At 40.0% G+C, this 24,034-nt stretch overlaps 2 protein-coding genes across 3 annotated transcripts; one reads left to right on the forward strand and one right to left on the reverse strand.

Moving 5' to 3' along the window:
- Window positions 1-232: 232 nt before the first annotated feature.
- On the reverse strand, window positions 233-7,348 carry MRPL15 (mitochondrial ribosomal protein L15). Its single transcript, XM_028736960.2, has 5 exons — window positions 7,123-7,348; window positions 5,525-5,673; window positions 4,020-4,185; window positions 2,805-2,928; window positions 233-692 (listed from the first exon to the last, which is right to left on the reverse strand). Exons 1-5 carry the CDS (start codon window positions 7,237-7,239, stop codon window positions 355-357), a joined length of 894 nt encoding a protein of 297 aa, XP_028592793.2. The 5' UTR covers window positions 7,240-7,348; the 3' UTR covers window positions 233-354.
- A 2,136-nt stretch (window positions 7,349-9,484) lies between these two features.
- On the forward strand, window positions 9,485-23,680 carry LYPLA1 (lysophospholipase 1). 2 transcript variants are annotated; one of them, XM_028736961.2, is made up of 9 exons: window positions 9,485-9,694; window positions 12,055-12,086; window positions 13,458-13,523; window positions 15,154-15,201; window positions 17,242-17,312; window positions 18,010-18,083; window positions 19,219-19,320; window positions 19,863-20,039; window positions 20,879-23,680. In XM_028736961.2, exons 1-9 carry the CDS (start codon window positions 9,626-9,628, stop codon window positions 20,930-20,932), a joined length of 693 nt encoding a protein of 230 aa, XP_028592794.1. In that variant the 5' UTR covers window positions 9,485-9,625; the 3' UTR covers window positions 20,933-23,680. The 2 variants fall into 2 exon arrangements, with proteins under 2 accessions (XP_028592794.1, XP_028592795.1); XM_028736962.2 differs by lacking the exons at window positions 9,485-9,694; window positions 12,055-12,086; window positions 13,458-13,523 and adding an exon at window positions 14,489-14,589.
- The last annotated feature ends 354 nt before the right edge of the window (window positions 23,681-24,034 follow it).

Genomic DNA, 24,034 nt, shown 5'->3' on the forward strand with positions numbered 1-24,034 from the left:
GATTTGTTTTCTCTATGATGCCTACATATAGTTGCAGAGATTACTATTTTAAAACAAAATATTTGATTATACGATTCCAGAAACAATTGAAAAGTTAAAGGATGGTGTTGAATGTATATATACACTGTAAAGCAGATTGTAAGCAGGTGAAAAGCACATTTATAAGGAAATCCTGATACCAATCAACTTATCTCACATAAAGGAGGAATTTTTAAAAAACAGATTATGGAACTATTATACAGTCAACATTTTATTATTTTATTTGTACTGTGACTAGCTGTTTATTAATATAAAATAGTGACAATACAGTTTTGTGTATTGTGTTCTTTTAACAGTTGCCTCCAACCTGAGCATTCACGAGCTGTAGTATTTTAGCAAGCGCTCATCTGTTGGTTTCAGAATTTTCTTTTCTGGCATGTTTACCACCCAACCTGGAGCAAGGCCAAAGAAAATCTGTCTAGGGTCCTTGCGTGTGCTCAGCATTTGGAAGAGTTCATCTTTTGTAATATCTGGCAAGACATAACCATATTTCTTGGAAAGCTCTAGTCTTGCTTCTGAAATCTTCGATGGATCAGCCAGGTAGCCACGATTATTAGGATCTGTATAGTAACGGACAAGATTTTCAGGAGGAAGCATTCGCTTTGGAATAGGCTTGCCTTGTAGGAAAAAGGGCACTGGCTTGCAAAGAATACCTATGTGCAAAATAATGGAACAAAAAAATACAGTATTAGCTACTCTGGCATTTGTGATTTCATTGCCAAAAGGTGTAGTATGAATATTGTGTTCTTTAGCTTATATCCTGCTGCTGAGTGAGGAATAGGGCCTTCTCTGTGGTGGCTCCCCATCTATGCAACACCCTTCCCTTGGAGGTAAGACTGACACAGTCATAGGATTCTAAATGGATTTTAAGCACTGGCTGAAGACCTACCTCTTCCTTCTAGGCCTTTGGAGACCAGCTACAAATTGATAGATGTTATCAGCTACTCTGATTATATGGTTATAAATTGGATTGAAATTATTGATTGAATGTTAATGTTGTAATGCTTTGGTGTTTGACTGTAAACCCCTTAGGTCATAACTGATGGAGGGTGTTTTAGAAATAAATATTTTAATTTTTAATGTGCCCCAAACCATATACACCTGCTATACCTCTGGTGGGGAAATCTCTTACGAATGACATTCAAAATTCAGAATTAATCTGGAAAAGGTGCCGCTTAACTTATTTGGGCCCATTAGGTTTACACAACAGCAGATTTCTGTATTGAATTCATCTATAGCAATTAGAGGATATGAAGTCAAGCACAGAGAATATGAAGTCTGTTCCCTTTATTTTCCATAGGGAAACTGGCCAAACTGCCTGGATGACGGTGAACACACTGAAGCAGAATCCAGACAAGACTGAGTTACTGATGGCAAATGGGCCACTTGATCTGGATATGGGGAAATATGCCTGTGCTGGAAAAGGAATCACACTCCTCTCCATAGCTTGCAAGTACTTCTATTGCCAACACAACAGTTTTAAACAGGGGTGGATTGTTCTCCAGCACTGGCTGACAAATCTACTGCACCCATTTGTGATAAAATGGGTTTAGCCCCTGTCTTATGTGCCCCATTAATGTCTCAAGTAGTTTACCACATTGTGCTGTACATGGAACAGTCTTTGAAAACATTTTTTATTTTAATGAAATGCAGACAGCTGGACCAGACCACAGAGTTCATAAAGCACTAATCCGGGATGACCTTAATTGGCTATCCATTTGTTTCTGGTCTAAATTTGGATAATTTTTTTATCTTTAAAGCCATAAACAGTCTGGGTCCAGGGTACTGTAATGCCTTCTCCATATATTAACATCAAAAGCAATGTTAACTTTAGGTAATGTCCTCAGTAGTGACATTTGACAAGGCTGAGGAAGATCCTGTTCCACAACCCTGCTAATAGCTTAAGTAGCTGCCTACATAGAACTTGTCTTCACATAAAGCAATCACATAAATCTACAGGACCGAAAAGGCAAAAAGTGCAGTAGGCAAGACCTTTTTGCAGTAGTTACTTTTCCTATAGCAAAAGGAAAGCACAGGAAGGGAAGCACCTGGAATTCTATTATGGAGGCACAATAGACTAAATCCAGGAGTTCATTTGAATGAGGAATGGTCTCTGATTTGCAGGCAATCAAAACACCTGAAGTGAAACGTTGATGGGGGGGGGGGAGCAATAGAGACCCTCGTGAAATTTTAACACCAGTTTATTTAAAGACATGCTGTTGAGGAAAGCATGCAGTGCCAATGCTAGGTTTAGAAAGGGTCCATGGGCAAGATGTGCTCAGTCAGCCCACCTTGTAAGCTAACATATCTGTGTTGCTTACAAGCCACCTATAACAACCATTTCCAGACAGATAACTGCCGGCCATTCATTTGCCCTCTTCTTTTGGGCCCAGCCTGCATGACTGTTCAGAGGGCAAGAAAAGTATTGCTCCCTCCTCATCTTGTTCCAGCTGCTGCTCACACAAGCAGCAAGAGAAAGGCGATAGAGCAGCAGGGGCAGGGGGATCCATGTCTTGTGAATGAGCTCCCTAGCAAGATGCAGGCCTAAGAATGCCAACCCTTTACATCAGCCCAGCTAAAATGGCAGGTGAAATTCTGCTCATAGCTCATTTCTGCATTTTGTTGTTGCTGAAAAATGCAAGGGTTGCCCTCAAGAACCATCTAAAAGACTAGCTGTATATGCTGATAAAGAGCTGCGATGAAAATAAACACTGAAACAGAAAATACTGAATATTTGGACAGACAGAGGCAGTGAGAATTCTTACCCACACTCCTTGGATCATAGAAGGCTGTAGTAATAACGCCACCATTTTTTTCAATAGCAGCAATGGCGAGTTCAGATGCTACCTGCACTTCAATATTAATTTTTGCTGCAAATGTATCGGCACCCTAGAAATTCACATGAAGAGTGGTTAGGTCATATAAAGATAAACAGGCTCCTATTATTCAGCTATCATGCTCTATAATGTGCAGCAAAGAATTGAAAACCTTTTATAGGTCTCAGACGTTCAAGTGCATGGAATATAACTTAATTTTCATCACTCTTCATCAAAAGAGAGCAAAGGATACCTTATATTGGTATCCAAACCAGTGTAACTCAAACAGAAAGAAATTTTCCCATCCCTTCTTCCACTCTGTATCCCTTCAAAAATCCTCTCCTGAGAGTTGGGAATTTGTTTTGAGAAACATGGGGTAGGCTCTAAGCTGCTGTTTTGTGGAGCCCAGTTGAAAATATGAAATAGCAATCCTGCTGCACTCAAGATTGATGCTCAGTAGGGTTCACCACTTCCTTTCATAATTAGAATCACAGAAATTATTTAGCATTTGCCATTACAACAGAATGTAGAATTTCATCAAAAACATCTCTATATAAAAAAGACTGAAAACCTATTTGCTTTGAACTATTCACACCAGCAAGTCAAGCTGACAGGATGCAACATTTGCCTTCACAGAAGTAGCTGTAAGACTAGAAAAAATCATTTGGCTGCTTTCTTCTGCTATTTAAAAGTAGACTCCTTTGACATACAACAAACAGATTTTGAAATTCTCTGGAGTTTCAAAAGCAGATTGCTTTTGCTTTGCAAATCCAAAATGCCATATGGCCCAGGAATGAGTTGCATCTTTGGACTCTGAATTTATTTTTATAATGTTCACCCACTTTGCTGCATTCATCTCTGGAATCTATGTTACATTCAAAAAACTTGTGTGCAAGACCTGACAACACCAAGAATTTTGATCAAACATCTCCTACTCACCAAACTAGGATTTAACTGTCATCTATTTTTCCATGCTTCCCATTGTTAAAATAATCTGATTTCAAAATGTACCTTACCCAGCAAAACAAAACCAAGCAATCTGATAATGTATACTGCTCTCTAGTGGAGTGATACCTACTTGTCTTCACCTATTAAAACAAAAACAAAAAAAACAGAACATGCCCAAAACTAAATGGCTTAAAATATCATGCATTACAGACCTACCTCCTCCACAAGTTGGATACCATAATCTCTTTTGAGTGGCTGTATTGTTACACCTCTGGCATTTACCAGCTGCGTGAGGTCTATTGGTTGTGTGGGGTCAACTCTACCTAAGTCAATCAGGTACTGTAGCCTTTTGAGAGTGAGAGGCGGATACTGGCGCCTGAGGCTGTACAAACAAAGGAAAACTGTTTTAGAGTTTCAGAACTAATGAGAATATACTAAGCACAAAATGCACTGCAAAGCTCCTCCTGTGAAAGTCTCACTGAAGTGAGTGAAATCTGCTCTACTACTGGATTAAGTGCAAAGGATGCAACCCAAGATATCCATCACAGGGATGTTGCTGGACTATAGTACCTTTAATCCCACACTACTGAAAATCCTACACCTTCTGGGAAGTACCAGGTTCCCTATCCCAATTGTACCTGGAAAGCAATCCCACTGAATTTTATCATTGTTGTGTGTTGTTGTTGTTTTAATAAAAAACATACTGGTTGCAATGAGGCATGAGGGAAGGGCTGCTTGAACAGGGGGTGGAGAGATTCTCACGCCATACACACTATCTCTTGCATGAACAAGATAGGTTTTCCGGACCATGGATGGTCTCCGCACATGTCAAATATTCACATACTGTCATAGAACTTTTTCTTCTTGTTCCTTCCTTATAATAGGATTCCAATCTACTTTTATCATGTTGCTGATAGCATTATTAACAGTGTTCCTTGACTCTAGCTGCAAACGATTAAGCTGTGCACCAACTGATCTCACTTCTGTACACAACCAAGTACAGTGCCAGATTAAAACTGGGTAGAGTTCTGCTGTTGAATGCAATGCACAACCCCATCTTCTGTTATGACTGGTGCATCAAGACACCCCCTACTTCTATCAAGGCACCTCAGGTCTGATTTGGGATTTGAGAATGGTGGAACAAATAGTAATTTGAATCAAAAGAGCATTTTGCTAATCCTCTTTCCTCTGTGAGAGGCTGGAAAGATAAATCATTAGTTTCTTTTTCATTTCTCAACAATTTAGGCGCAGACGTGGAAAATCTCATCTTTGTTCTGCCTTACCTTCTTAAATATATGCATGTGTTTTAAACAGCAGCGCTTTTAAGTTTTTCTACATGTCTGCATGTAGTGATGCTGTACCATGGTTTACTTTAAAAAGACACCCCCCCCAAAAAAAATGTAAAATGCACTGGGCTACATCCAAGTATGTTATACTCAGAGTAGACTCATGAAATTAATGGACCTAAAATAGTGGTGTGTATTGATTTTGAAAGCTGACCCAGCTACTAACAATGGCCCCAATCTGTGTCCTTCAACTACACCAGTCTGGAGATGGTGCAGCAAAAAATTAAAATTACCTCCTGTCTTCACTGTCACAACTGGAGGGCTCTGGATGCAGCAGTCCACCCCACTGTTCCCAGTTAGGAATTTGGATTGTACTTTCAATAAATTTTGACTACAGACCTTTTAAAAAGAAAATGATCATGGAAGCAAACTTACTGGTGACCTTTATTGTAGCCATATTTTGGAATAACTAGATAAAATGGAGTTTGGCCTCCTTCAAAGCCTAATCGAGGACGAGTTCCTCTTTTCCACTGGCTTCTGTGAGTTGTTTTCCTCCATTGAGTCTTTTCACGCCGACTCTTTTCCTAAAGGAAATAGCCAAACATCAGTTTGTTACATAATACATATTCAGTTTATTTGTGAATGAAGAGTTCTGTGACCCCCCTTAAAAAAAAATATCATAGAAGATTGTACAATCTTGTGCACACATACTTGGAAAAAAATCCCCAATGAATACAGTGAGACTTAATACTGAGTAAGCATGTATAGGAAATAAGGTCTGACTTTTCGGAACATACCACAAAATAAAACCCGATTAATTTGCATAATCCACAGCAAGGTGAGTGGTGTAGAAAAGTGAGTAGGAAAGAGGTAGAGGTATGGAAGCTGTCACATAATAGTCTAAAAATAAATTCCACAACTTGTAATGGGTTCTCTGCTACATACAGAAAAAATGACTGACGGTTATTCCACAAATCATGCTTCCTACTGGAAAAGCTCCAGTCCTTGCAGCAAAAATTCCCATGGCATTAAAAAGGCAAACTAGCATATTGTGACATAAGATTTTGTGAGCAAGAGATTATTTCCATCTTTTGGTGTCAGCTTACTTTTAAAGTATATTGTTCCTTGTACGTACAGACTAATTCAATTCGTTTCTACTATTATTTATATAAAACGTCAAGCAATTGGAATAGAGAATTTTGCATCATGAATGCAGCATAAATTAAACTTCACCTTTTCAATTAAAAAAATCATTCCTCCCCAGATTTCATACATTCTAACTACTTTACTCTCTCATAAGAGACACACCATATATTTAAAGCACACCTGCCCGCCCTCTGAATCCTGGGAAGTGTAGCTTACCCCTCTGAGCTACAATTCCTATCAACCTTAACAAATTACAGCTCCTAGGATATGTGTGTGCTTTAAAAGTATACTTTCTATGTAGCCTAGTGTTTCAGTATTTTTAGAATATGGGAATTGGACAGAATAGAGTAGCAATGCTAAAAAACTATGACTGAAATATATGGGCATTAGACACTGCTCACAGCTTTTTAAATATTAGTGCTTGTGTCTGTGTGTATATATATATATACATATACCTGTAAGATTAGTATATTACATATGCCTCAGATGAAGCAGGCTCATTCCTAGTACATATCATGCACTATAAACTGAGCAGACTTTAAGATGCCATAGGGTTCTAGGTAAAACATTGTGTACTCAGATGCAATATGACTGGGTCCAGTAAAAACATGCACACAGGCATCCTTTTGTCACCACCATGTGCAGAAAATGAAGTCACACAAGGGGGCCACTTACGGGAAATAAGCTAAACGTGCCCCTCGTTTCTTTTGGGTCCCTTTAGAGACACCAGTGACCCTATCAAAAAAAGGGCAGGCGGCGCTGAATAAGGGAGGGGAGGCAGGGAAAATCGCTTAGCAGCGCAGAGGCGGCCTAACGCTGCAGCGTCAAGCGAGGCAGCCGCGGGGCCAAGGCCTCCCTCCTCACCCGCCAGCTTCCAACTAACTCACCCGACTCCGGGCGCCATCGTTCGGCCGTAGATTGGCGAGGCTGACCCTGGGCAAGGTCCGCAGCAGCTCCAAGGCCTTGGCGCGGCCCCCTCCGCCTCCCCCAGCCTGCGCTGCCATCGCTCCCCTGGCACGAGCGAAGGGCAAGGAAAGCCGGAGAGAGGAAGCGGCGGCGCAGCGGGAGAGCCCACGAGAGAGAACCAATCAGCAGGCTCTGCGCCGGCGCAGAAACACCATCAACCCCATGCTGTAGCTGTAGAGAAAAGAAATAACAGAGAGGCACCTCTCCCGGTTCCTCGTTTTGTCTTGGTATCTCGCCCACCCTGTGGAACGCCCTCCCATCAGATGTCAAAGAAATAAACTGAACTTTAGAAGACATCTGAAGACAGCCCTGTTTAGGGAAGTTTTTAATTACTGATGTTTTAATGTATTTTTAATCCTTTATTTATTTATTTATTTATTTATTTATTTATTTATTAATTATCCATTGTTTTGAGAGAGGGGAAGCACAACGTGTCTGAATTCAATGGAATGGGCATCACATCCCAGTTTGAAGGACAACGGTTCCAGACTTCGCTTCTGTTGCAGGCGGAAGCACGCTGACACCGCTGCCAGATCACAGCTGCGCTGCATTTGGATTTCTACATTTACTATATTCTGTGAACCGCCCTGAGACCCCCCGGGTATAGGGCGGTATATAAATTCAACAACAACAACAACAATAATACATTGTCTCCTGCAAAACAGCTGTCACTATCATTTATTTCATTTCTGAACCGCAAGTGGTTCTAGAGTGGAGTACATTAAATATAAAACCAAGCTAACCATTCCAGTGAAAACAGCAATGCAATTCCAATAAAAAATGAAAATAGAAAGTCAGTCATACCTCCATACTACAAAATCAGTATCCTCAGCTGAAATCCTTCCTAATGTCTACCCAGATGTAACCCCGCTGGGCTTTCTCCCAGGTAAACAGGGGCGGGGGGTAGAATTACAGCCTTACTGCGTCAAGAAACCACATCATTAAAAGCCTGGATGAAGAAATAAGTCTAGCTAGCAGCAAAAAAGCCAGCCAATGTTCGTGTCAGCTGGATTTCAAGAGGTGGGTGGCATTTCAGAGCTCCACTGCTGTGAAGCCACTTTCACCAGATGCAGAAAGGTACAATCTCACTCAGATGGTTTTATACCACTTTAACAGTCCTGAAGAGTAAGTTTACACCTGAAATGTTATTAATCCCACTTCTCTGTAGATGGGAAAGTATTCACTTATTTCAAAATGACACAAACCAGCCTTGCTCATTCTGCTGACTGGGCCCTGGATTTGTGCCACAAAGCTTTGCCCCGAGTGCTGGGCACTAGCAAGCCCACCCAGAAGCAAGACAGAAATAAAGAACTTGTGCTCTTATTTTGTGTATGGGAGGGCCCCCGGAAAATCTTTGTATTTGCGTGTTTCTAAACATTAAAAACAGCCCTACAGTATGCCCTGTGGATGTGAGCTTAATCTGTAATGTAAAAGATTTCCCAGGTTTATTTTGATGCCATTTAGATGACTGCATACCAGCCTTAACATCTGTACATGTTAAGTGTCTTGGAAGAAGCACTCTGCTTGGTAAATGTTTTTAATATTTTCATTGAAGTTTGTAAAAAAATAAAAATAAGGTTCTGCAGTGCAAATTCCAATACAAATGCAGCTCCCTGTCTATTTATATGCTGCTCTTGAAAAACTTTACCGAGGCAGTTTTAAAACCTCTGAAATTACTCTTACATAAAGACCAGAGTTTTAAAAAGCAGGAATCCAGGCTGTGTCCGGGCTGTTCCTTTTGTTGGTAGGACGGCAATATTCTGGATTTCAATGGCAGATTAAAGCTAAGACTTTTGGTTATGTTTTTCTGTACCTCTTTTATCTCTGAAGCTTTTTTGGTTTGCCTTTTACATTTTCTTTACGGCCACCCTACAGCAGGTGCGGGGAAACCTGGGGGGAGGACGGGGGACGGGGACCTGACGGTAAACCTCCAGAAGTTGCTTGGACTACAACTCCCATCATTCCTGGCTGCGGGCCACGAAGTCGAAACCCCGTTCCCCATCCTTTTGAGAGAAGAAAACAAAAAGCGGCGGCAATAATAAACTAGAAGCAGGCTGAGCAGAAGCCGTTGTGGTGCTTTTTTTAAATAAAAAAACAACCCACCACCACCCGTGTGCGAATCCATCCCACAGAAACAAAGCAGGCGCTCGAGCGACCCGAAGAGGCCTACACGCTTTCGGGAGCCCCCCCCCCTTTTAACGGCCGCCCTCGCTTGCTGACGCCACACGCAAGAGAAAGGCACGCACGGGCGTCCGCTCGCTCGCCTCCGCTGACGTAGGAGGCGGGGAAGGCGGGCCCGGCCCAGCTTCCTCCCCGTTTTCTTCCTTCCAATCCGTTTCCCCGCCACGCCCGTTCCTCCTCCCTCCCGCGACGGTTTCTCACCGGCCTCCCCCCGCCCACCCTGCGGGTCGGAGAGTCCAGTGTATGTGCGGCAACAACATGTCTGCCCCGCTGCCAGCCATCGTCCCGGCCGCCAGAAAGGCCACCGCCGCGGTGAGTGAAGAAGGAGCGGCAGCGCCTGGCGCCTCTCGTAATGAGGGGGTGGTCTTTTTTTTGGGGGGGGGGGGAGAGTTGACCAGGCAGGGGCTGGCGGGGGGGGGGAGGCGTCTTGGGTGTCGCACTCCTAAACTCAATGACTCTTTGGGAGGAAGCCCCGCGGAACGCAGCGCGACTTGCTTTGGAGTCGGAGGGCCCGCAGCAGTGTCGTAAGCACCTCCCCCCCTTCGCCTCCTGCCCCTGGCCTGGCTTTTGGACAGGCGCCCTCGCTTGTCTCCCGTTGGGCGGTAATGCCCTTGAGCCGCACCTCAGTCGCCGCCGCCCCCTTGTAGGTAAAAGTCCTGGGTTTTGCTCGAGGTAGCCGGGCTTACTCTTTTAAGTGTGGTGAATGTTATGTACGCAGTATGAACAGACGCGCGGTTTTGACATATGGTAAAGATGCATATTCTGCAAGCAGTTCTTGCAGAAACCAAGCAGCGTTCTCTTCCCCTTCCTCCCATTTCAGGGAAGAAAAACAAAATCTGGCCAAGCTCAGAATCGAATACCGCCAGGTTTCACAATATGAGCCGAACAAAGCATTGTTGCGCTTGAAAATCTTAATTAAGACTGTGCAGCCGCTTGGGTCCTTTCCTTGCCTAAGATGGTGCTAATCCAAGTTTATGAGCAAGACCTTAAGTAGTAATTTCTTGTGTTAAAATTAAAAATACTTTGCATTTCACGGCCTTGGTGTCAAATCCTGTGTGGGCAGGTGGGAAAATCGCAACTGAATGTCACGGCAATCGGATAAATTGCTGAGAAGGCTTTGGGAGGCCAGCACATGCTCTCATTTGTTGCTGCAACAAAACATTTCATCACCTTTTGCTGTTTCTTTCAAAAGTGTTTGGAATATGAACACTTGCACCAGAATAACCAGAAGCGCGAAGTAGAGCTAAGTGAGTTATTTTAGTGTCAGTTTCCATGCAGGAGTGTCCCACCTAAGCATTTTATTTGCTTAGGTGGTGAGAATTTATAATGAATAACTTGATGAGCAGCACAAGCTACTTCTAATTAGGTTGGTGGGGCCCTATATCCCTGAGGACTCATAATAATTATAAGGAAAAGGAATATAGAAAGGCTCATCACAATGAAAGGACAAACTAAACAAACATTCATTATAAGGAAAGAAAGGAAGAAACAAGAACAATTTATTTCAAAGACATATGAGTGGCCAGTTTGATTCTGTAGTGCTATTTTGAGGGCAGAGGTAAAAATGGAACCACCAGAGCATCAACCAGCATGCAGTTTCTTCTTGCCAAGTGGTTCTGAGCTTCCTGGCTTTTCTCCCAGCTCAGAAACTTGCTACCTAGCTCATACTACAAGGTCACACCAGAACAGGATCACACAAACTTTAATACAAATTGGGTTTTGGTTCTCATAGGTGCTTTTGCATAGGAGGGACCACACACAGTGATCTGTGAGGTGACTGCTCTGTATGTTGAACAGTTTATGTGTGCCTTGCTGCACTGGTTTTCCCCACCCCAAATTCTTTTATCTTTAAAATATGTGCAATGCAGTCCTGTGCATGATTCTTTGGAAGTCCCACCAAGTCAGAGGAACGCAACACTACATTTCTTACAGTGCTGTGGGCATAATCACAAGGTTGGAACTGATCAACATGGTGGTCCAGTACTCAGGATGATAGTTAGTGCATGGAGGAGCTGCTGTGCTAAGGCAGTTTTGAATGACTTGTTTACATACATGATGGATTCATTGTGAAAAAAGAAAAAGGTGAACCTCAAGCAGGTGCCCAAGGTGAATGTGGTTCACAGTTCAACTACCAAATACATTTCAACAAATGCTTTCACTATAGACAACTGTAAATACCAATAGACAAGAATTAAACCCAGTAACCTCCAATCAAAAATTGCTTATAACTTAAAGGTGCAAATAGAATACAATATAGATGGAATTGAACCACTTCTCTGCACTCCACCGCTATGGGAATTCTAGCTTTACATACTAGCCAATTCTAGCCATATGGAATATGTTTTCAAGATGGTTATTAAAAGCAGTCTTAGAACTGTCAACCAACTGTTCATATTCTTCTCCAAATACAAAAATATGTGAACCAGCTGTGAGTTTATGCTTGTCAAAGAAGCCTTACTGTATAGATGACTTCTGGTGTTTGAGAACAACAGTTATATCCTTCTGTCCTTATCACATGAGCTCCCTTTATTTATTTACATGTGGAGTCAAGATTTAATGGAAGTATGTGGGTAGTTGCTGAAGAGTTAGCTGCATTCTCACTGTAGATAGCTTTGTACCATGTAATATTTTTAAAAAATAAATGGTCTAATTAATGTGCTGTTAACTTCTAGGTCATATTTCTTCATGGATTAGGAGATACTGGGTAAGTGAAATATTTAGCTTGCTATATGATCTTAGCCTTTAAAAATGCAGCTTGCTGCTTACAAGAGAATATGCTATGTGTTGAATTCTCACCGCAGCCGAATCTACATCAGCTCCCCTCATGACAGCTTACTACTGGCTTATGTGCATGCAGTGCTCAACCTCCATATGTTAATACCATTACTTCTGAACAGGATTACTATATCCTGGGATTTTTCAGACTATTTTTATTACTTTTTAAAAAATTTCTGCATTTTACTTCCCTTGCACATGCCACATGGAACAACAGTATAGCATTGTTAGTATTATCAGTGGGAGTGGCCTTAATCCTGTAGAACTGGCTTGGCACCCCACCTTCCTTTCTTGCCCCACCTTTGAGCTCAGGGTGGCCGGGAGTTTTATCCTGTATTTTTCTCTCAATGGCTAAACAGTCATGACTATTTGTTTATTTATTGGGCAACACTTTCCAATATACACCTTCATTTTTGTTCTCCTTGGGAGAGTGTAATCTCTTCATCGACCTGCATAGGGAGAGGGAGGGTGGGAAAAGCATAGGTCTCCAGGAACAACCTGGGTGGCAGAAATACCCCCCCCCCCATTGAGCCTGTTATTCCAAGGGTCCCTGGTTGGTGGCTGGGCTTCTCCCCATCACCATTCATTTCCCCCTGTTTTCCTGGCTAGGGAAGGAATCTATGCATGGTTTGGGGTGTAAAGATTCAGGTTAGAATGTGTTTAGTGGTTTAAATAGTGCCATGGAATGTAGCCTTTTAAACTTACATGCAGGTTGTCACCTGATTTAAGTTAATGGCTGGAAATTAGTTTAGAAAAGAATAAACAGGAATCCTCTTCTAATATTTTTCTTTCACATTGTGCTTCCTTAAAGCTCCTCCCTACAGAAGTAATTATTTTATACACTTCAATGTCTATTTGTTCCAGTGGGGCTTACTTTGTAGTAAGTCCGCTCAGGACTGCTATCTTCGGATGCTTAGAGTTACAAAAAGTTACATTTTGAAATTAATATTTAATTAACAAGTGTGCAGTTGAACTGGCTGTACCAATAATTTTTGCTTTACATTACTGTCTTATTTATTTTCAGTCTTGAAGCTGAATCCAAGTCTTTGCCTTGTAGTCAGCATAAACTGCAAAATAATACTGATCTAAACATTGAAGAATTGGAAATCTGATTAAATCAATTTTTTTAAAACATCCTGATAGAAATGGACCCTCCTTTTAAGTGTTGGGTTTTATATACTAAAAAAGAGGATGGCTAAATTATGACATAAGTAATGACTTTAGATAGGTATATTTAAATGAACTGGAAGATTTTAAATGACAAGCTTTTTTGTTTTTTGTTTTGTCTGTATTTTAATAGGCATGGGTGGGCAGAAGCATTTGCAGGAATCAGAAGCCCACACATAAAGTATATTTGCCCACATGCGTAAGTATATTAATCCTTTTTGGTTACTGTTCTTCCCCCAACCCCATTTTCAAAATTAGATGGCAATTACATGTTTTGTAACAGACGGCCTGAAGGTTTTCTTTGAGAAACAAGGAGTTGCTATACATTCAGCTTTTTGGTTCTTCTTAAAATTAAATATTCATGTCTATTAAGCATATTTCCGTAATTTCAGTTAATTAATTGCACACAACAGAAAGGCACAGTTTTAATTCTCTGATTAATAGTTTGGTCATTTGGAGATTTTTCATGTGCCAACCACTTGCTTGTTTGATAGTAGTGAGTAGCAGTTTCCAACAAGCAAGCAGTGACAGACAATTTCCTTTCACTTGTCTGTTTTGTCTTTGAATGGTGATCCTTCCATCACACATCCAGTGTTACAGACAAGAAGGCAAATCCTTGGTTACCTGCATCTAGAATTTCTAGCTGCTTGAGATGACCAAACGGCTGCAAAAATCTGCTTGTGGGGCTCAACAGCATGCATCCAAGAGATTCCCCAGCTGTATTATTTATTTGTTTCCATATATCCCACCCTTTCTCCCAGTGGGAGCACAGAGTGGCTAACAGTATGGTGCAACAATAAGAAATACAAGGTAGCAGGGAAATGCAGGCGCCTAGAGGCTTCATTACAGGGGCTCTGGATTACATTAGAATTTCCTCTCCTGTGGAATATCCTTAAATAACTTGAGGCATTGTACAGGTTGTGGTGCAGAGTGCAGCATGACACTTTAGAGAGAGACTGAAGAAATAGTAAGGTAATTTAGGTGTGGGCCTGAAAAAAACCATGCTTTGATCATTCTCAGGTACACAAAAATGAATTTCAAAGAGAACATGAGCTATAAATGAAGTCATTAAGCTTATGACAAAGTGATAGAATCTTCAATATCCCACATTAAGTCCATTCTTTGCCATGTATCTTATAAGTATGTACGGTTTTTTTATTATAGGACACTGATTCCCAAATGGTGGCTTGGGACCACCTGGGAAGTACCACTTGACAGAACTGCAAAACAAGGAGTATGACTTCAATGAAGGGGTGGGGCTGAAGGTGGGTCCCAAACACACAAAATCTTCATGGTGAATCCTAAGTGATGTATTATACTGCCTTGTCCAAGTAAGCCAACCAAGATAAAATATTTCAGGAATGGAAAAAAGCCCTTTATGCCCAAGTCTTGGATGAAAATGCTCAGTATTTGTCTTATTTAGGAACTGGCAGGTTGAAAAGGTAGGAAAGAATAGGTCCATAACATGTATTTTGTTTCATGACAGAAGGAACACAGGAAAACAGAATGTGTGAAATACCAGGAAATGATCTATTGGCTCCCAGTGGGTCAGTGAGCACAGGTGGAGAAATGTACATGATTCACATAGCACTAATTGTGATGGGTCACCATATTTGTTGACAGGTATTTGAGCAGGGGTAAGAGGGTCAGAAAATTTCATTTCCTGTCTCGGCCAGTTACAAAGTTTCTCTCTAAGGAGGTCTGCCTATTGTGATATGGTCTTATCAGGAGTTAGTGATGGTACCATTTATATATTACAGAAACCCATGAAAATGATTATTGTGAATGTTTTTGCTAATTAAAAAAAAATCTTTCTCCCCAATTTCCAGGCCAGTTATGCCAGTTTCTTTAAACATGAACATGGCTATGCCTTCTTGGTAAGTAGTGGATTTGCAATAATTTTGTCATTTTCTTTAGGTTTGTTACATTCTCTGTCCCTGAACGTACAATGTTATTTATTCCAAATGGAGGCATATTGAAGGAGACAGGAGAGGAGGTTGATTTTGGTCACTACATAGTAAAATGAGGAAGGGATATGGATGCAATAAACACTGATTGAACCCATAGTCACCTTAATTTCACGTAATGTATGATATAATGCACTATGGTCACGGTTGTGTCTTTTCTGTGGACTGCAGCTCATAAAGAGGAAGAGGCCTATGTTTAGTCTAGCACAGGCATCCCCAACCTGCGGCCCTCCAGATGTTTTGGCCTACAACTCCCATGATCCCTAGCTAACAGGACCAGTGGTCAGGGATGATGGGAACTGTAGTCCAAAACATCTGGAGGGTTGAAGGTTGGGGATGCCTGGAGCATATAGTCAGACACATTGCTGCCCATTATGCCAGTGTTTCCTTTCATTCACATGAATTTGGGTACTGACACATGGCCTTGTTCAGAGTTTGCTTTGAATTCCTCCTGTATAGCACATGTTGCTGTTTAGTTTCAATCATAAATGTGCCTTTTATGCCTATCATAAAGACACAGTAACCTTCTCTGGTTTGGATCTGATCTGTGGTTGGTTTCAAAGCTCATATTCATGTTAAGAGTTGCCTACATTGGAACTCTTAAGACTTTTGAAAGCTGATTGACAGGCAGCTTTCTTCCCTACACACAGATTTAGTGGCAGAAAAGCTATATCATTTTTTTAAAAAAAATATTTTATTAAGGATTTTCTTGTTTTACAGAAGTGTAGTGCCTCGTATTTTTTTCCCCCCATGTAACATTTTTACAAATCGGTTTCATTTGTTGAGGCATTAGGGGGAGAAGAAAAAAAAAGAAAAGAAAAAAGAAAGGGGGGTGGAGAGAGGGAAGATGGATAGGGGTGGGGTCGGGTGGCGGTGTTTCTATTATGTTTAATGTATGTAGAGTTTGGTGTCAGCGTTGCTTGTGTTGTTCACTTGTGTTTCTTTGGTGGTGAGAGAGGTTGGGGTTGGCCTAGGGTGTGATTGTTTGCTTGTGATTGGCTGTGGTGATCTTTGTTTTCGTGTGTGAGTGAGGTGGGTGGGTGTTTTGGATCAGGTTAGCCATATTGATTTGAGCTATATCATTTTATAATCGTTCACAAAGTGCTTAAAAGCTCAGACGTATTACCAGAAAAAGTGACCAGTATAGCTAACCCTACCTCTTGCTTGCCTCTCCTTTCTTCAACTCCATCCATCGAACTGTTCCCTCAAATCCTTGATCTCCATCCTGCATTCATTCAGCCACAATTCTTTGCAGACACTGTTGTTTCTCCCCAACAATCCCTTCCTGCCAGAAGCATTCAGCTTTGATCCCTAAGACCCTGTGTAAGGTTTTCTATGCCTGTTCATTTGTCCTCTTCTTTCCTTGGCTGTCTTTCATGCCTGTACATACTCTGGCTATTTCCCCCTCAGGTTTCTGTATCTCAATCTACTGTTGACTATGTCACCTATCCTTTAAGCTTGCTACACCATAGTCTCCTAAAACCTTTACTCACTCAATTTATTTGTCTTGATGATACACCTCCTGCTGTTCCTGTAGTTGAGTGGTAGTTCAAGTGCTGTTGGTGCCTAACTCCCATCACCTCTAGCCAGCATCACAAATGATCAGGAATGATGGCAGTTGTAGTTCATAAACATCTGCAGCTGCTGCCTTGCTTGCTTTCCTTGGAAGAGGCTGTTTCTCAAGTCCTCATCTGACCTATGACAGTTCAGCACTTAGATTATCTGTAAGAGTTTAGAAACATAGACTTTCAGTACCAAAGGTTTTGTCACCCTTTTTATATTACAGCATAAAGAAAAAGGCTTTATTCTGCTAATACTATGGATTACATTTTTTTAATCACTTCCTGATTGTGCAAAAATAGATAGATAGATAGATAGATAGATAGATAGATAGCCAGGTAGTGCTTTAAAACCTTTCCCACTAAATTTATCTACATTGTTTCATTTAAGGTTTGATATCATTGGCCTCGCTCCAGATTCACAGGAAGATGAAGCTGGGATTAAGCAAGCATCAGAGAATGGTATGTTCTATCTATAACAATGTTATGTTCACTGCATGAGCAGAGCTTTTTTGATCAGACCCACCTAGTTCAGCATCCTGTTCTTGCAGTTGCCAACCAGATGCCTATGGGCAGCCCATAAGCAGGACATGAGCGCAACAGTGGTTTCTCTTCTTGTGCTTCCCAGCAACTGGTATTTAACTACATCTTCATGGGCAGCTTGCTGCGTTTCTGTGTTGTACAGTGAGAAATGGAGCCAATTTTTTAGTGCATGGCTCAAAAGCTATGTGTATGGTCACCCTGCACGTTTTGGGCCTTCCCAGAATTCAGTCCTCTGAGGAAAGATAACAACAGGGCAACTGACTTTCGGGTTTGGTGTGCGTGCGTCAGTAAACGAGGGGAATTAAGACTAAGAGAGCTGAGTGGGGGGTGCTCGTGTAATCTCACTGTATACAAGTTGTACAAGAGACAATAAAGTATTTCAATTTAAACCTTTGCCTGTTTTACCTCATCCTGAGGTAGTCTTTTAGGTGAGGCTTTATATGCCTAGCAAGAGAGAAGATTCTGATCTCATTATCTGTAGCCATGCCTGTGGCTGGATAATTGGATAAATGTCTCATTTATGTCTCACTGTTAGCCCCAAAGTGGCTCTCTCCATGACAGTCAATTGTCTACTTTTTTGTGATGACCATTAACAGTTAGCTTTTTATGGTTGCAGTGAAAGCACTTATTGAGCAAGAAGTAAGGAATGGAATACCCTCAAACCGAATAATTTTGGGAGGATTTTCTCAGGTAAAGCCAATTACTTTTTTTTACATCTAGCACTATTTCTGTGTAAGTTGAAAGTGACTTTTATAGTATGACACACCTGCTATTATTACCATATAACATAGAATCTAGATAGTTTTTCCACTTACCATTTTTTTCTGTGACCTTCAAAAGACCCACAGCACATTTTTAGTGACATTTTCTTGTGCCTGTGTTCATCATAGTTGTTTAGCATTTGGCAGCATAAAGTTTTCCTGGAGTCTTTGTGGATTGGACATACTCCTATTTACCTTTCCTCAAAGCTCAGGTTGAGCAGCAGTTTTCAAACTCATAAAATATGCTAAAAATAAAAGTTAGTTCCATATGTTCTTGGCACTGATAGTTCTACCTGAAATATACGTTGCAGACCTTTTAGAGAATGTTCTGATCTGGGCATGGACTCTGATACAGGAATGCACAATCTGTGGAGCAACCACTGAAGAATATATGTCGATCATTTTTACTTGGCTTGTTAATGTTATAATTTCTAGGTTAACAGCATGAGGTACAGGAGATGAAGTGGTCCCTTGGAGCTCAAGCTATCATAAAGGACTAATATGCTTAATTAAGTATGGATCTTGTGCATGGGAGTTAGTATGGTTGCATTTGCTGTACAGCAGAGACTGCCTAGAGCAAGCTGTAACAAAGACAGATTTGCTATTTTTAAAATACAGTTTTACAAAAAATAGTTTCACAGATCCCTTTCCACCTCCTCAGTAGTGTCCCAAAACCCAGCCACTTTGCCCATTCTTATCCAAATGAAAGGAGCTGAGCCACCTGAACTCCCAACATTCTTCCAGGTCCTTGTAGAAGTGCCCATAGGAAAACAAATGTTTTACAACCAGCCCAAGGATTGGAAGTGAAAGATTCAAATACAGCACACACTTGAAGAGAGTTGGGGTAGTGGGAGAACATATTGCCTCAAGGAGGTCTGCCTTGTATTTTGAGAACCATTAATGTAAAGATCTATGAGCTTATGATTCTAGTATATAAAAATGCACATGTGCTGTTTGACCAGTTTCTAAATGTTGGTAAGGAAGCCTAGCTGAAATTACAGCATTTTCAGTGTGCATATTTTAATATGTAATTGCAGTAATGAGTGCTCTTTTGGTTTCACTAGGGAGGAGCTTTATCGCTGTACACAGCTCTCACAACAAATCAGAAGCTGGGGGGTATTGTAGCACTCAGCTGTTGGCTTCCGCTGCGGACCTCATTTCCACAGGTAGTGTACTGCTGTTCTAAAATTCAAAAGAACTGAGGTTGGTTATATTAAAAAAGCTTTCCATTTATATTTCTGCATTCAGTTCTCATGACAGAGAGGCATAATTATCACAGTCAGTGATAAAGGCAGCTTACAGCAAGTTAAAGAGCATTCTCTTTGGTCCATTTCTCTTCTTAGATCTTGACTATAGAAAAATATAAACAGTATTTCATGAACCCAAGAACTTAAAACAGGTTTCATGCATTTCTAAAGAAGGCATTGGGATATCAGCTGGATGTTTCTTCAGGACCTTTCACTAGAACAGCACATGAAAAGGATATTTTCCTTAAAGTGTTAGTATGAGAGGCTTAGCCTGTGGGGTGCTTTCCAGATTCCTTTTCCCGTCCAGCCACAAAGTTGACTTCATGATGCCACTGTGACTCAGACTAACCTATGTCATAGAGCAATGAGATGAAAGGGATGGTGAACTGCTCGGAGGGCTAAAATAAAAAGTTGTGCATACCTTTCACCTCTTAATGTTCTAACGTGTTGCCTTTTGACAGGGTCCTATCAACTGTGTCAACAGAGACATTCCCATTTTCCAGTGCCATGGTGACCGCGATCCTTTAGTTCCGCTTATGTTTGGTTCTGTCACTTCTGAGACACTAAAGACTATGTTAAACCCTGGCAACATAAGTTTTAAAACTTATTCGGGCATGATGCATAGCTCGTGTATTGAGGTAATTGTTCTGCAAAATACTGATGTCATCTGAAGTGATGTTCTGTTTCTTTGTTTTCCATTTAAGCCATACTAGTATATAAGGCCTTGAAACAATTGTAACGATATAATTTTATTTTCAATAACTAGTTGAAAGTTATTAAACATTTAAAAAACTCATTCAATAGATACAATTGAAGGATAGGATACAACTGTAATAGACTTAACATTGTCCTGCACTTCCTCTTTCTATGTAATATCACATTTTCAGGTATAGTGAATTGAACCAACTAAATATCTAGTATTTTGGAACATAATTCTAACTTCCTTAGCATGGAACCTGCTGACATCATATGCAATGCAGTCATACATCTGTACTCAGAAATAAGTCCCAGTAAGTTCAATGGGGCTCACAGGTTAGAGCAAAGTTTTCCAAAATTTTCATGTTGATGACACACTTTTTAGACATGCATCATTTTGCAACACAGTAAATCAGTTTTTTACTGATTACCGGAGGGTAAACTAACCACTTCCAGCCCTGGAAGGAGCGTGGGGAGTGTTTGCGTGACACATCTACACATTGCACCCAACACACTAACGTGTCACAACACTCAGTTTGGAAAGACTCTTGGTCCAAAATGGCGCAGATACAATGGCAGGCTGACTGTATGTGGGACTTTCTTTTTTAGTACTGTAAAATGACAGTTTGTGTTTTAAGTTTGGTTGAATGGGAATCAATGCTTTCTAGGCTAAGAATGACTTTGCATTGTAAGGAATCCAGCCATATGCTTGGTTTTATTGTGTATTGATTCCTGCAATATGCATAATTAAACCAGATCACTGTTTTTTATCCCTTAACAGGAAATGATGGATGTGAAGCAGTTTATTGACAAGCAACTACCTCCAATTGACTGAAACTATGTGAGAAACCTTTTGTTAAATACACCAGCAGCAGTTGTCACCTGTACTAAATTCTTTCTTTTCATGCAGCCATTTCTAAAGTATTTCTGTGCCTACAGTGTTAACTGTATTGCAATGAATAGATCACATAACTTTGAGAAGTAATGCTCTTACTTCACTGGCCGCTCAAACTTCACTGGCCGCAGTGTAGATGCAAGGCAGAGGAAAAGCATGTTAGAATATAATTAGGTATACTCCTCCATGCTTGATTGTTCCAAATTTACATTTGTCTCTTGATAACTGAATACCTCTTCTTTAAAATAATTGTTTAAATGAGAACAGTTTATGTTCCAGACCTGTTTTATTACTGCTTGCAAAATTGGCATTAATGTATTATACATACAATATGCAGTATGTAAAACTGAGTAAGCATGCAGTGGTAGGATAAGTATATATACTTAAAGATCACGTTTAATCAATATTATTGCATGAGTAAGGGAAGTCTGTTGCCCAGTCTTTAATTATTCCTGCACATTGAGGAAATACAGTATTATCACCTCCCTGTGTGTCAGGCTACTTTGAAAACTTAAAGCACCTGATCTCTTAAGTCAGATTCCTACTCAACTGCACCTAATATGATTTTAATATAAATCTTTAATACAATTAATTCCTAGCATAAGCTCTCCTAAAGTGTTGCAAAACTTAAGCTCTCAAATGCTCTTAAGTAGCCTTGTAAAATTTCTGAATTAAAAGTAAAAGAATATATTTTATGAACAATTTATTGTAAATTGCTTTCTTCTGCTATAGCAAAAGCAGGAATGTGCTGTGGTACAACCACAGATGTAATAGACAAGTGGATCTAGAAAAGTCATTGGACTAATTTTTCTTAGCACACTTAGCACAACAGTGTGACTTTTTTGTTTTAAAATGTTTCAGACTTCAAGTCTTTGTCAGACTAGTATCTCCCTCACATCCCAAAGTTATGGCAAATATTTGAGAAATAAAGTATTGTCCCTTGCTCAACCTGCCAAACCTTATTGCATTTTAATCTATACATATGCAAATAAAATTTGAAGCTTCCTAAGTAACTTGTATAGCCAGCTTCAAAAATTTTCATGTAATGTATTCAGAAGCGGTATTGCAGATTTGGTGGTAGTGCAAATCATAAATATGTAGAAAAATTTGGAAATTTCCCCTCTTTCCCAGGTCATCACTGAAGTTCCACTATTTTGCTAACTGTCTTGGCATTACACTGCTGATACATATCTTATTCTTAATGATGTTGAATTTACAGCTTCTGGGGTTTCTTCTATTATCTCTCTTCTTTATGCATATAATCCAAGCGTAGGAATACAATCCAACACAGTCATATGTGCACGAAGACAAGCATTTATTAAGTTACAGATGTTACAGTGTTCCAAGGATGTTTGTAATGTGACTGTAAGTACTTCTCCTATCTAGCTTTGTATATCACATTCCTTGAGCCTTGCTGGACTTTCTGTAGCCTCAGGGCCATCTATATACCAGCAGAATTGGGCAGTAAAGTGGTTCCTGGTCTGCACAAGTTCAGATTTCAAATGAAAGAATAGGTTTGACTGTTCTTAGCAGTCTCTCTAATTTGCTGTGTGCTAGGGGAGAGTTTGAATGAAGAACTGAAACATGCCACCTTTCCATTTGTAGAAATGGATTTCTACATTGCATACAATGCATTTCATACAATGCATTTCAGGAACAGCTTTACCACTTCATTCTGCTGAATAGAATTCAGCCCTTAAACAGTAGTGAATGCTTCTGTACTCAGCCTTCTTTCCAAGATATTTCAGTGCTGAGGACCTCTGCAAGAGCTGGTGTGCACAGGATTTCAATATGAAACCAGTGTGACTCTCCTGAGTGCTTGTCCTGTTTATACTGGAGAATAGTTTTCAATATAAATTATAGCTTGCAGCAGAAGGCAATCTGTCATTTTTCTGGCAATGTGTGAATTTTTTTCAGATCCTTGCTTTAACAAAAGTTGGTCTGCTAAAAAGTATTTCTAATGGAATATATATGTTCTATTAAGCAGTAGTGAAAATAGATGTTTTGATTTACTAGACTAGATTCATGTTTTATCAACTTGTGTGAAACTACTGAAATAAAAATGGTAGTACTCCAATAAGATACACATTTAGTTCACTTTGAAATTATAGACATGTAACATTTTGTCAAATCAAAATTTGATATCCAGTATTAGATGAAATACTTAATTGCCAACTTGCTGATAAATATTAATTATATTGTATGTATATTACAGCGTAAATGCTGCATCAAAGGAAAAAAACAATGGCTTCATTTTACCCTGTTAGGATGTCGCCTTTATTTTTCCCTTAAGTATTGTACAATGTCAATGCAGTGAATTGCTGAAGGAGTACAGTACTCTAACTTGTTATTCTAGATCTGTTAATTAAATGTTTGCCTTAGTGAGGTGTATTGCACTTCATTAAACTACAAAATGCATCTTTTTATAAATAGGTGCTATTGACACTCAAAATGAATATAGTTTTAAGAATGTATTGTATAGGATGTTAATAAAGCCATATGTTTAGGCTGGGATATTTTATAAACAAATTTAATTTGGCTTTCTTTTTCCCTAAGTTGTAGAAATACACAGTTAAGGTAACATCTTGATTTTATATTTGTTTATAGAAGTAAGTCTTGTTGAAATGGCTTTCTTGTAATTGAAAATTGTAACCTTTCTGTTACTGTGAAATAAACTCTGGACAACCAGTACATGAACCATTTCTTGATAGCCGAGTAAAGGCTGCAGACTTTATATATGTAAAGTAAAGCAAAAGATGGAGAAGGGAATATTTCATCTTTTAAAAGGACCTTATATTATCTTTCATCTATAAATCTCAAAGCCATTTGCAATATATATGTGTATAACCCCCCCCCCCCATTGAAATCCATACAGTTAACTATCTAAATAGTAATAATTTCAGGAACAACAGCAGCAAGAATAAAAAATAAATCTTGCAGTAAGAGTCAGCAAATAAACAGAAAGATATTTTAACTGCTTGCAAAGGCACGCAATGTTTGTAGGGTGATAACTGATGCTACAATAGAGAAGTTTAATATTAA

The sequence above is a fragment of the Podarcis muralis genome, chromosome 8 (genome assembly GCF_964188315.1).
Source record: "Podarcis muralis chromosome 8, rPodMur119.hap1.1, whole genome shotgun sequence".
In the NCBI taxonomy this organism is placed as follows: Eukaryota; Metazoa; Chordata; class Lepidosauria; order Squamata; family Lacertidae; genus Podarcis; species Podarcis muralis.